The 14,303-nt window shown below is 41.6% G+C and overlaps 1 protein-coding gene across 2 annotated transcripts in view; it reads right to left on the bottom strand.

Moving 5' to 3' along the window:
* Nucleotides 1-1,209: 1,209 nt before the first annotated feature.
* Nucleotides 1,210-14,303, bottom strand: part of snx7 (sorting nexin 7) — a 92,379-nt gene continuing 79,285 nt past the window's right edge. Inside the window, exons 8-9 of one of the 2 annotated variants that reach the window (XM_061713672.1) lie at nucleotides 8,608-8,788; nucleotides 1,210-2,466 (exon numbers count right to left, since the gene is read on the bottom strand). In XM_061713672.1, coding sequence (XP_061569656.1) covers nucleotides 2,402-2,466; nucleotides 8,608-8,788 — 246 coding nt within the window. In that variant the 3' untranslated portion in view covers nucleotides 1,210-2,401. The remainder of the gene's footprint in view (nucleotides 2,467-8,607; nucleotides 8,789-14,303) is intronic. The other variant, XM_061713673.1, reaches the window with a different exon arrangement.

Here is a 14,303-nt window from a genome sequence, read left to right as displayed (position 1 = left end):
TATTGCTGATCATGGTTTACAGTTTAAGATTAAGATTCCCAGAATATTCAAATATATGTTTATATCCCTATGAATTTACGCATTTATACAGTCAGCGATCTTTTGCCAGCTGTCTTTCCTGCATTTTGCAGCTGCAACTGTGTTGCTTTTTGCCTGTATTATATGCCTATACTCATCATATTTCCGTAAAATTATTGTTTGCTCTTCGCTACTGAAATAAGCGGCTCTGACAGCGGACTTCTCCATGCTTGCGATTGGTCATGCGCTGAAAACACCGCCCCTTTTATGTGCACGCGCTCATATCCAGATTGGAGAAACCTGGGTTGATATACCGAGTTGATAACCACCGTCGTGTGACCGCTTAGCGTGATTGCAATTGTCCCGCTATGGATATGTTGAACTTGCTTCGTAGTACAGGCCCCAGGTCTTACACTGGGTGGAGCCCTTCATTTGTTTATTATTTTGAGTAGACTAGTGTACATTATAGGGTTTTTTTAACAGAAGGAATGGAAAGTTATGAACCATCTATATTTTAAATGGCAATACAACTTTGGGGTTTAACTTTTTTTGTCATTGCAAGAACATAAATTGTACTTTGCAGATCTTAATTAATTTGGATAACGAATAACTTGCTGTTTTGCTCTAAAATGGTTTAAGATCAATGCCAAACGTTACAGTTCCAAGCTGTTTCAAAGCTTTGCCTCTCTGTTGGCCCCTCATGTTAGTGGGTAGATCTACATCTGCACACACACACACAGTTATATATATATTATAAAGTTGTTATATATATATATATATATAGTTATATACATTTTCAACATATGATCTCACCTCATATATATGTTGAAAAAAAAAGGCTTCACACAATGAGAAAACGCTTCTAGGCTTTTGGCCTGTCATTGCTGGCAGTACCTGAGTATTAAAAAATAAATACAAATATATATATATATTTTTTTTTTTTAAATAACGCACATTTATCGAGCACAGCTTTAGCAGGATCACTGTTTTTTTTTTTTTTTTAAGTTTATACCTTGAGACAAACTTTTCATTTCAGCAAAACATCTTAAAATAATTTTTTTTTAAATCCATCAGCATGTTTTAATAAATGACATTTATAGTCAGACATGTGAACACTGAGTGTGAGTCCCGATGATTCTTGTTCCCCTGGATCCCTCAATAACATTCCATCACCGATCATTGTCCAGCAGACACATTTATCACCAAGTCCGTCTTTATTACTGTGTTTGGTCAACATTTCAGAATTGTTTCATACATTTTATGTACTACACAAAATCAAGAGGAAGAAAACATGGTCTTAAGTGATTAAGCATAAATGTACAAAGTACTACAATTTTCCCATCTTAAGATATGTTATGAGCAGAAAAAGGAGGAAAAAAAAGAGTGGATAATTAGTCCTGCTTGTTATCCAGACTTTTCTAGTTACCATGATGACAAACAACAGTTCATAAATGTCTCATGCACAGAATGTCATTGTGTGCCAGTATACAATATCTCTTCAGTGATTAATAAAGTATTATTGGATTGAAGAGTTGAAGTGTACACCATTAGCATTCATTTCTATTTTTAGTTGTTGATTTTGAAAATACATACATAAAAAAAACTACAAATTTCATTGGCATATTTATTGAAAGTTCAGACAATAAAACAGTAGAGTTTGTTTTAGATTAGCTTTGTGATTAGTACTTTTTCAAAATGTTACTAAATGTGTCCAGGTTGAAAGGCACAGCAAACTAAAATGTTTGTAGTTTATGCATGAATGCATATGCCATTATAGTGTATATTATATACATGTTGAATCTTTAACTACTCAAGAGGATGCTCCTGACTTTTGCACCAAAAGGGTTAGTTGTACTTTTTTTTTTTTTTCCCCCAAACAGCTTGCAGTTGAACAGACGTCTGCAGTTCGGTCAGTGTCATTCAGTTTTCTTAGGAATGTTTTGTCATAAGCACCTGTGCTGAGATGTTTGACTACAGCGATCCCCCACATCCAGTCTTAGCGCTGCTCTCTTGTTTTCATGTTAAATGATGCTGTGGAATTCACTGTAGATACCTCAGTAAGTGGCAGCTATATGTACTAAGTAACATCAAATCAATCATCATAAGATAAATAGAAATGTTTCAAAATGTTACCATGTCATGTGCATATAGTGCAGTTACTGTCTCTTGAGAACAGAAGTGTGTTGGCAGAGGAGCCTTAAGCTTTGGTCATGAGTGGACACTAGCAGACTGGAATACAACAATTTACCTAAGACAAATAGAAAGTGTGCTTGATTCTAACATGCTGCAGTTTAAACATGTTGAGGTTTTAATGGCTAGACCACAGGGTGTGCTTCATGTAGCTAAGAAAACAGAAATGTCAACGTGTTAAGAAGTATTTCCATCATCTCGCTGCTCCATGGACTCTCCTCTTTGGGACAGAAGGAATGACTCCCAGACTGGCAGGCACTGGAAGAAACAAAACTCGTCATTAACACACTTTATGTGATGAAACTTCATACAAACTTCATCACTTTGCCTTGTTTTTTTTTTACCTTAACAAGCAACCAGACTTAACAAAATGAAAGGCCCCCAAGTGCATCTCCTCACATCTACAGTAGCTCCCCAACAGCCTAAACCGCCTCCCAACCGCCTCCCAACCGCCTCCCAACCGCCTCCCAACCGCCTCCAACGGCCTCCAACGGCCCCCAAGTGCGTCTCCTCACATCTAGCGCCTAAACAGCCTAAACAGCCTCCAACCGCCTCCAACAGCCTCCAACGGCCCCCAACCGAGTCCAACGGCCTCCAACAGCCTCCAACGGCCACCAACCGAGTCCAACGGCCTCCAACCGCCCCCAACGGCCTCCAACCGCCTCCAACGGCCTCCAACGGCCTCCAACCGCCCCCAACAGCCTACAACCGCCTCCAACGGCCTCCAACAGCCTACAACCGCCTCCAACGGCCCCCAAGTGCGTCTCCTCACATCTAGCGCCTAAACAGCCTAAACAGCCTCCAACCGCCCCCAACAGCCTCCAACCGCTCTGCTCGTTTACTGTGTGCTGCCATCTTGAAACTTTGTTTGGAAAACCAGCCCAGCGGAATATAAGCGTCATGGAGACAGACGGGCGAGGGAACGAGCAGAAAGAAAGACCGGGATTAATTTAAAGCGCCAAATGTCAAGCTGGGAGAAGCCCTGGTATAGACAGTGAGTGCGTTAACATGGGAAGTTTAATTCAGCTTTAATTCAGAATTAAAATTATATCCAATTTTTAAATGAGTAAAAATTACCATGTAAACACCTAATTCCGAATGGATTAGATTAGTTTAATTCGGAATGGCCATTTTCAAAGTAAGTAGCTGGTTTATTACGATTTTAAATCCGAACAGAACCGCGATCATGTATCCACTCATTCCTCTTTAAATTAACTCCGGTCTTTCTTTCTGCTTGTTCCCTCGCCCGTCTGTCTCCATGACGCTTATATTCCACGCTGGGCTGGTTTTCCAAACAAAGTTTCAAGATGCAGCAGCAGTAAACGCTGGTCAAGAGCAGAGACCATTTATTTAATAAATAGAAATAATTAAAAGAACAGATGGAAACAGGAAACATCAAAATTGTGAGCTTTTCAAAGTTGTAGCGGCTAAGTTTGTTTAACTTCCGGTAGTTTAACTTCCGGTCCGCCCCCTATCCAATCAGAACCTTCCCAACCCCCAGACCTGTAGAGGAATTGGAGAAAGACCATCAAACGTGTTTTCCATGTAAACCTCAATTCAGAATTACTATTTCCATGTAAACTCGAAGGAAAATAGTTTAATTCGGAATAATTAATTCCGAATTAAAAAACATCATGTAACCGTGGCCATTGTCCTACATGATCCATGTTGGTTGTTGAAAATGTGCGATTTCACCATAAACTGAATTTCTACCAGTCCACTGCTCACTTGTTTCATGTTACAAACGTTGGCCACTAGATGGCAGTGTGGCTCTACTTAATAATTAGTCTGTCAAACCTGCTGCATCTGCACTATTCAAACTTTTCTATATTCACAAAAAACTTCAGCAAATACCTAGTCATCACGACATGAAAAATCGGTTTTTGTAACAAGGTTTATGTTTCGAAGAAGGGTTGCAGTAACAGAAAACCATTCATTTTTTCTTTTGGTGACACTAGTTTTTGTATTTTATTTTTATCCTTCTGTCTGAGAAACGCAGCTGAAGATCGAGGTCATGTGGACAAAAGTCAACATAAAGACGCTGCTGCAGCAGCGACAGCCGCCCAGAGCAATCATACAGGACACTACAGTGACATTCGTGGGTCAGGTAGGCGGATAGTAATATCAGGCTGTGCTGATTACAGCTTTAGATTACTCGCATCAATTTAGGCAGAATTGCTTTTATTTTGCTTTATATACATTTGCTTATTTTATAATTTATTTTGGGATGTTTAAATTGGTTTTAGCATGTACAGCACTTTGGTCAAGTGCAGTAGTTTTAAAACGTGCTATTAAACTTGACTATTTGACATTCAAACCACCGCCATCCAAACGTGACACAAGTTGTACATATTTAAGTAGTTGTGAGTCAGAATCATGTATCACCCCGACATCAGCAGGATGAACTTACTGTTTATTTCTATCTGAGTGGCAGCTAGGGAACACTGGGATTTGTTTGATTTGTTTATCTACTTTAGCTACTCCAAGGCATGGGCTTGAATGTTTGATTGTTTATTATTAGGGCCCTAGCACTGACAGTGTTGGGGCCCTAATGTATCTGCAGGAATGTTTTGTTGTTGTTTCTTTTGTTTGTTTTTTTCCTCCTTCTTACGACGAAATGAGTGCCTTTTTCCCCCTAAACGTGCCCCAAAAGTCACCAAATTTTGCACGCAAGCCAGGCCTGGCAAAAAATTTGATATTTAATGGTTTGCATTAATGGGTGTGGCAAAATGGCTCTGTAGCACCCCCTAGAAAATGTATACAATCAAGCCCGTCGCCCCAGGTTGACAGAGAAAAACAAAATTCGCTACACATGTACAACATGTCAAGACGCACCAAAAAGTATCTTGAACCAATACCCTTACACCAACACGAAGTCGGCCATCTTGAATCAAATGACCGATTGTTCGCCATTGTCACACATCATATTTGAAGGAACTAATCCTGGGGATTTTATCACACCAACTTCAAATTCGCTCAGAATCATCTTCAGACATTGGAGATGAAAAGTTATCAAAATCGTTTTCCTACATTATTCCTGGTTGCCGTGACGACGCTGCAAATTTCCATGTCTCGCCATGAAAAAGGAAGCTGCTATAACTTCGGCATACTTTGTCCAATAAAGTTTGAGTCATCGGACTCGGTTTTGACTCCTTCACCTTAATTGCTGCAAATTAGCCCCGCCCCTTCTTCTGATTGGTCGATATGTGATAGTTCCTATTTTCTGCAATAACTTTTGAATGGTTTGACATACAGTAAAGAGTCATGGGTGGTGTCATCAGACTTAGTTTTGAGTCCTTGACCTTTATTGGTGAAAATGGCACGTGCAAGGGCCCGTTCATTACTGCTTGCAGCTTTAATCGTTATTTTATTTTAAAAATTATTAGCCTGTGGAAAAAGTTTACTTCAGATCAGAAGGCTGCAAATAGAAAAGAGGTATATGATTTTTATTAAAATTGTATTTAATAAATGAATGCCATTGATGTGTTTAATAATTTGAAATTGGATTTTGCATGTCTGCACTATTAAGTTATATATTGGTAATATGCTTTGCTTGTCACTTATTCAATGTTAAAGCAAATCTTCTTTGGGTCCATATAAATGTCTGCTCGCAACATTGTCTGTGTGTTTAAGTTTAATTCTATTTAAAGCAGGGGTTCTTAACCTTTCTGACCTTGGTGCCCAATTTTTTCAGTACAGAGTGCCCCGAGGCCCATTAAATATTAACACTTTATAGCAGGGGTATTCAACTAAAACTTTAAGAGGTCCATTTAGAGAAAATGTACTCAAGCGAAGGTCCACACACACACACACACACACACACACACACACACACACACACACACACACACACACACACACACACACACACACACACACACACACACACACACACACACACACACACACACACACACACACACACACACACACACACACACACGTATCAACATCTGCATCTGACTGTTACATTAAAAAAAAGTACATATTTGCCACAAGAGGTTGAAAAAGTACAAAAATATTGTACTTAAGTAAAAGTACAAATTTTCTGCATGAAAAATTACTTAAGTAAAAGTATAAAAGTACCTCAAATTAAATATAATAAAGTACCAAAAGTACATGGTGTAAAATGTACTTAAGTACAAAAGTAAAAAGTAAAAAGTACAAAGTACAAAATTCAAAGTACAAAATTATTTTCAAAAGGATTGCAAAGAAATGAAGAATCCAAGAATTTGCTTACAACTCTAAATAATGGTGATATTATTCTGACCCCTTTAGCGTTTGTTTCCATTACCCCATTTTAATTTTGGCGGCTTGAGCGTACGCCGTAGGCTACGGCATAGGGTGTGCGTCGCCGTGTACCCTACGCCGTAGCTCTGCGCCGGTGTAACGCGGAACCATAAATCAGCCCCCGCTATGCTGTTCTCACGGTAATAGCCTACATTTTAATTTACTGTAAGACTTTAATTTGTAGCGAGTAACGACGTGTCCAATTTTAAATATAGCGGATTAAAAGTATGATTTTTTCCTTGAAAATGTAACAAAGTAAAAGTAAAAGTACAGAAAAATGAAAGTATCAATAAAAGTACAAATTCTCAAAAATCTTACTTAAGTACAATAACGAAGTACTTGTACTTCGTTACTTTACACCACTGTTTGCCACTTACATTTTATTTTATTTTTCAAATGCTATCTTATTTTATTTCTCTACCAGCAGTTTGAATTTCCCCTTTTCTTTTTTAATTGTCTCAACACATTTTTATAATAAATGAATATAAACATTGGTGAGCCTGGAACGATATTTAGTTTTAATTATGTTCATTGTGGAGAAAGCTGCTTCACAGCTGTATGTGGACCCAAATATGGGCAGGATGTTTTCAATTCAATTCAATTTTATTTATATAGCGTCTAATACAACAGATGTTTGTCTCTAGACGCTTTCCAGAGATCCAGAACATGAACTTAAACATAAACATAAACCCCCGAGCAATTATTATACCGTTTTAAGATGGTCAGTTTATTTTCTGTGACTTCAGTTCAGACTTGAGTGGATATGTTTGATGAAAAACTTTGTGTTTTGTTTCAGTGGCGTTTCACTTTCGCACTTTGAACGCCACGGTCTCTGAACGTATGAGACACTGGTTTTGTCCCAGTGTGAAGACTGAACCAGGATGAATCGGTCCATTCTGGGTTGAACTTTCCTTTCCACCTGTTACGCTTCTCATCTCTGTATATAGTCAAACTAATTACCGTATTTTGACGACCATTCGGGCGCCGTGTGGAAAGGATCACCCTCAGTTTTGTGTGTGTCATTTCTGTTTTTAAAACACACACACAGGGCGCCGTGTGGAAAGGCCCCGTCAACACACACACGGAGCGCCGCCTTACAACAACACACACACAAGCATACAAGTGTGCACATTTAAAAATAGAGCGGGAACAAAACTTAGTTTGATTGTACTTTATTTAAGATATTACATTAATCAGTTGTCAGAGGACTCAGCGCGTCAGGTTTCATCCAAGCCTGATCAGCTGCGACGGCACGAGCTCTCTGGCTGAGCAGCCGAGTCTTTCCGATGCTTTTGCGCAAGCCCGAGCGGGCGTTAATAACGCGTTAACTTAATGTCCTCTTAACGCCGAGAATTTTTTTAACGCACGATTAACGTGCAGGATAAAAAAAATAAATAAAAAAAAAGCCACCCGTAGTTTGAGGAAAAGTCTGGTGAACTGAAAGATGGAGAATGAAAAGGGACTTTTGAACGGCTAGTTCACTTTCAAAAAGATGCAGATGGTTCGCTGGACAAGACTAAAGTTATTTGCATGTACTGTCGATTTGAAATGAATTATCATCGAAGTACGTGGAGTCTCAAATACCAGAGAGTGCGCTAAAAAAAACAAGGAATCTTAAGTTAGTCTTTACAAGTGTAAAGTTGGGGACTACATTGTGTTTGTATTTATGAAGGAATGTCACATTAAGGTGAAAAGCTTTTTTTGTGGAAAGTTGAATAAACATTGACATAAAGCAGCATATTTGCCCTTTCATGCGACAACATGCGATTAATAACGATTAAAAAAATTATTCGTTTGACAGCCCTAATATACATACATATTATTATTATATTATTTATCATAACTATGATTTTCCTTGGCCTATCAACATGATTTGAAACCTGGCTAATAGTCTGAAGATTGCACTTTTGAGAAGTTAAAATGGCCTAAGAAATTTAAAAATGACAACCCCTATGGCTTTGTTAAAGACAATTTTATCTTTTATCTTATGTTTTTGGTGAAGAAACATCAACACAAGAACCAACAAAAAGCTACTTCATCCCATGGAATCACATTTGAATGTTCTTTTTCCTTGAAGTATTATTTATTTGTCCTCCAGCTCCAGCTCACCTTCTCGTAGAACTCCACGTTCCTCTGGGCGGCGGAGGTGAAGGCTGAGCGGAGGTCGGCTCTCATGCCGTCCCTCCAGCGGGACCAGTCTCCTCTCAGGGCGGTGTTGGCCTGCTCCACCCGCTCCGCCAGCTCCTCCACCTCCTGCTGCAGCTGCAAGCACAGCAGACACAGCCCAAACCTTTACAGCAAATACAACACTATTTCATTATGAAATAAGCTCACTGTTAGGTAAGTGATATTAGCAATTGTCTGTTAGGAGATGTGGGACATACTTATGTGCTTACAACTGTTTTGTTTCATTGAGTGCGTTTACATGGGAAGTTTAATTCCTCTTTAATTCAGAATTAAAATAAATCAGATTTAAAATGAGTAAAAATGACCATGTAAACACCTAATTCTGAATGAAAATGGCCATCTGAATTAAAACTTAATTCCAAAGTGTCTGGTTTATTCCGATTTTAAATCTGAATAGAATAATTCTGTGATCAAGTATACACTCATTCCTCTTTAAATTAATCCCGGTCTTTCTTTCTGCTCGTTCCCTCGCCTGTCTCCATGACGCTTATATTCCACGCTGGGCTGGTTTTCCAAACAAGTTTCAAGATGCAGCACACAGTAAACGCTGGTCAAGAGCAGAGACCATTTATTTAATAAATATAAATCATTAAAAGAACAGATGGAAACAAGAAACATCAAAATTGTGAGCTTTTCAAAGTTGTAGCGGCTAAGTTAGTTTTTCTTCCGGTAGACGTAATTTCCGGTCCCCCCCCTATCCAATCAGAACCTTCCCAACCCCCAGACCTGGAGAGGAATTGGAGAAAGACCATCAAACGTGTTTTCCATGTAAACCTCAATTCAGAATTACTATTTCCATGTAAACTTGAAGGAAAATAGTTTAATTCGGAATTATTTAATAAAAGCCGATCAAACGTGTTTTCCATGTAAACCTTGCCGGAGCACTTACAGTGCGAAGGCCCTATTGTATCTGTAAGAATTTTTTCTTCTTTCTTTATTTTTCCGATGAAAGGAGGGCCTTTTTCCCCCTACACGTGCCCCAAAAGTCACCAAATTTTGCACCAAGCCAGGCCTGGTGATAAATGTGATATTTAATGGTTTGCATTAATGGGCGTGGCCTAATGGCTCGACAGCGCCTCCTAGAAAACTTTGTGCCTCAACCCCCACAATACGGGTTGACGTACATGCACGAAAATCGGTACACACCTGTATCATGGCACAACTTAAAGGGAAAGTTCGGTTTTTTACAACCTGGACCTTATTTCTGGCATTTTTTATGGTTGTATACTCACCCAGAGGTGTTTGGTGTCATTTGGAGTCCTTCGGAAGATATTAGGAGTTTTTTGCGAGCCTCTTCTCCGTATAACGGTAGCGCATAGGGCACTCGCGGGACACAGACGGTGCAGCGTCTAAATAACACATGATTGCCGCGAAACTCTTCATTTCTTTTATGAATCACTAGATCTGCTTCCAGGACCTGTTGTAACATTGTGGCGCTGTCTGTGTATTAAACAAATCCGTTTGTAAACAAGACCTCTGAACTCATGACGTCATCGCGAGTGCGCGCACTTCAGCCGTATACTCTGGCTCAAAACGGTAAGGACGTCCATCATATTCAAAGTCGTCGTCCACAACCTCAGAATTTGACAAATATTCAGACATGTTTCAAATAACTAACAGTAAACTAACAGTAGAACTCCAGCTGTACACGGAGCTGTGTCTGGGACGCGCGCACAGAGATGACGTCATGAGTTCAGAGGTCTTGTTTACAAACGGATTTGTTTAATACACAGACAGCGCCACAATGTTACAACAGGTCCTGGAAGCAGATCTAGTGATTCATAAAAGAAATGAAGAGTTTCGCGGCAATCATGTGTTATTTAGACGCTGCACCGTCTGTGTCCCGCGAGTGCCCTATGCGCTACCGTTATATGGAGAAGAGGCTCGCAAAAAACTCCTAATATCTTCCGAAGGACTCCAAATGACACCAAACACCTCTGGGTGAGTATACAACCATAAAAAATGCCAGAAATAAGGTCCAGGTTGTAAAAAACCGAACTTTCCCTTTAAAGAAAAGTCTCTTGGCGACATGCCTGAAACCGAACAGGAAGTCGGCCATTTTGAATTAATTGTGTAATTTTGGCGCAATTTATGCTATTCCTTCGGCAGTTAATACGGCCCGAACCGTAACGTGCCCCCAGGTCATCGGACTATGTATTGAGTCCTTGACCTTTATTGGACTGAATTAGCCCCGCCCCTTCTTCTGATTGGTTGTCCCTATTTTCTGCTATAACTTTTGAATGGTTTGACATAGAGAATCGTGGGTGGTGTCATTTCTGATATGCTTATGGGGGGCGGTGGCCGTGAGTGCGAGGGCCCGTTCATCGCTGCTTGCAGCTTTAATTTGGAATTACTATTTCCATGTAAACTCGAAGGAAAATAGTTTAATTTGGAATTATTTAATTTGGAATAATTCATTCCGAATTAAAAAACATCGTGTAACCGTGGCCACTATCCAACTTCACCAGCTTTATTTAAAAACATCATGTTCCATGGAGATTCCTGTCTGAGTTCAGCTGTCCATCAGGGCTCCTGGTGGATCCCACAGTCCCACCTCCACGTTCATACCACCGTTCCACCTCCACGTTCATACCACCGTTCCACCTCCACGTTCATACCACCGTTCCACCTCCACGTTCAAACCAACGTTCCACCTCCATGTTCATACCACAGTCCCACCTCCACGTTCATACCACCGTTCCACCTCCACGTTCATACCACCGTTCCACCTCCACGTTCATACCACCGTTCCACCTCCACGTTCATACCACCGTTCCACCTCCACGTTCATACCACCTCCACGTTCAAACCAACGTTCCACCTCCATGTTCATACCACAATCCCACCTCCACGTTCATACCACAGTCCCACCTCCACGTTCAAACCAACGTTCCACCTCCACACCACAGTCCCGACTCCACGTTCACACCACAGTCCCGACTCCACGTTCACACCACAGTCCCGACTCCACGTTCACACCACAGTCCCGACTCCACGTTCACACCACCGTCCCACCTCCACGTTCACACCACCGTCCCACCTCCACGTTCATACCACCGTCCCACCGCCACGTTCATACCACAGTCCCACCTCCACGTTCATACCACAGTCCCACCTCCACGTTCATACCACAGTCCCACCTCCACGTTCATACCACAGTCCCACCTCCACGTTCATACCACAGTCCCACCTCCACGTTCATACCACAGTCCCACCTCCACGTTCATACCACAGTCCCACCTCCACGTTCATACCACAGTCCCACCTCCACGTTCATACCACCGTCCCACCTCCACGTTCATACCACAGTCCCACCTCCACGTTCATACCACCGTCCCACCGCCACGTTCATACCACAGTCCCACCTCCACGTTCATACCACAGTCCCACCTCCACGTTCATACCACAGTCCCACCTCCACGTTCATACCACAGTCCCACCTCCACGTTCATACCACAGTCCCACCTCCACGTTCATACCACAGTCCCACCTCCACGTTCATACCACAGTCCCACCTCCACGTTCATACCACAGTCCCACCTCCACGTTCATACCACCGTCCCACCTCCACGTTCATACCACCGTCCCACCTCCACGTTCATACCACCGTCCCACCTCCACGTTCATACCACCGTTCCACCTCCACGTTCATACCACCGTCCCACCTCCACGTTCATACCACCGTTCCACCTCCACGTTCATACCACCGTTCCACCTCCACGTTCATACCACCGTTCCACCTCCACGTTCATACCACCGTTCCTCTCTCTGTATCCTGTCGGAAGCTTTTTCTAGATCTACAAAGACACGTTGAAGCTTACTCTGCACTTCTCCATCAACATACTCAAAGCAAATACTGCATCTGGAGTACTTTCTTGGCATGAAGCCATACTCTTGCTCACTTCTGTGCTTAGCATGGTTTCTAAGACTCTTTCTCACAGCTTTATTGTACGGCACATCCACATTGATTTTATTCCCCTGTAGTTGTCACTCCTCTCCTCGGAAAGATTGGCACCATCACCTTTCTCTATTCCTGCTGACGTCCCAGACCCCCCAGTCTGGCCCTCGGCAGGAGGTTCCCCCCTTATGATCCAGGTCCAGGTCCAGGTTTCTACCCCCTTATGATCCAGGTCCTGGTCCAGGTTTCTCCCCCCCTTATGATCCAGGTCCTGGTCCAGGTTTCTACCCCCCTTATGATCCAGGTCCTGGTCCAGGTTTCTTCCCCCCTTATGATCCAGGTCCAGGTCCAGGTTTCAACCTCCTTATGATCCAGGTCCTGGTCCAAGTTTCTACCCCCCTTATGATCCAGGTCCTGGTCCAAGTTTCTACCCCGTTATGATCCAGGTCCTGGTCCAGGTTTCTACCCCCCCTTATGATCCAGGTCCTGGTCCAGGTTTCTACCCCCCTTATGATCCAGGTCCTGGTCCAAGTTTCTACCCCCCTTATGATCCAGGTCCTGGTCCAGGTTCCTTCCCCCCTTATGATCCAGGTCCTGGTCCAAGTTTCTACCCCCTTATGATCCAGGTCCTGGTCCAGGTTTCTCCTTATGGTCCTGGTCCAGGTCCTGGTCCAGGTTTCTTCCCTCGTAAAGGGGAGTTTTTCTTGCCACTGTTTGGCTTAAGGCTTTTCTCCCACTATGCAGGGGTGATAGTAAAAAAAAATCCTGAGCCTGAACTTTTTTTCCCTGGGAGGTAAGCGACCCCCTAAGCCAAGATATATGCCCCGATCAAGCGTCTCTCGGATCTACGCGAACGTGGTGCTGGGCGGTATGACCAAAAATTTATATCACAGTATTTTTCAAAATTATATCGGTTTCACGGTATATCACGTTTTTTTTTTTTTTTTATGCACAACTGGGTGTTAACCACATTTTTGTAATGATTTGGAAAGGAATTGCTGCAGTAAATTGGCTTAGAATGGCCTATTTTACTGTCATGAGGAGGAAATATTGTAGAAAAACATTAATGTCCACACTAGTATAAATACAGGTTTGCATGGCCTCACAAAATGATGCCGTTTACAATGAGGTGGCAGCACTTATGATTCTAATGTAGGACTGAACGATTTTTGAAAATAATCTAATTGCGATTTTCTTCCTCAATATTACGATTGCGATTTAATATGATTATTTTTTTTCAAGGTCCTGTTCTCATGTATTTTTCAACTACACAAGCAATAAATCAGCCTGTTTCAAGTAGATTTTCACTTGAAATAAGTAGAAAAATCTGCCAGTGGAACAAGATATTTTGCTTGTAATAAGAAGATAAATCTTGTCCCACTGGCAGATTTTCCTACTTATTTCAAGTGAAAATTTACTTGAAACAGGTGAAAATGGTCAGATAAGTTATTTTTCTGGTTATGACTCTAAATGTTGCAGTAAAACCACATTCATTGATGAAATGACATAAGGGATGGAAAGGAGGGATGGCAGTTTTACAGGGGGGGTGATTTGGACCGTTTTTATTTCAGGGTGGGATGATTTGGACCGGTTTTAATTTCAGGGGGGGGTGCCATCACACCACCCCTCATCCCCCCTCAACCTGAGTACTGCTCACACGGAACTCAGAACTTCTTCATAAATAACTCAAAAATCCCAGAGAGAAAAAAACACCAGCAAG

The sequence above is a fragment of the Cololabis saira genome, chromosome 22 (genome assembly GCF_033807715.1).
Source record: "Cololabis saira isolate AMF1-May2022 chromosome 22, fColSai1.1, whole genome shotgun sequence".
NCBI classification, from domain to species: domain Eukaryota; kingdom Metazoa; phylum Chordata; class Actinopteri; order Beloniformes; family Belonidae; genus Cololabis; species Cololabis saira.
This window is presented reverse-complemented; position numbering and strand designations above follow the sequence as displayed.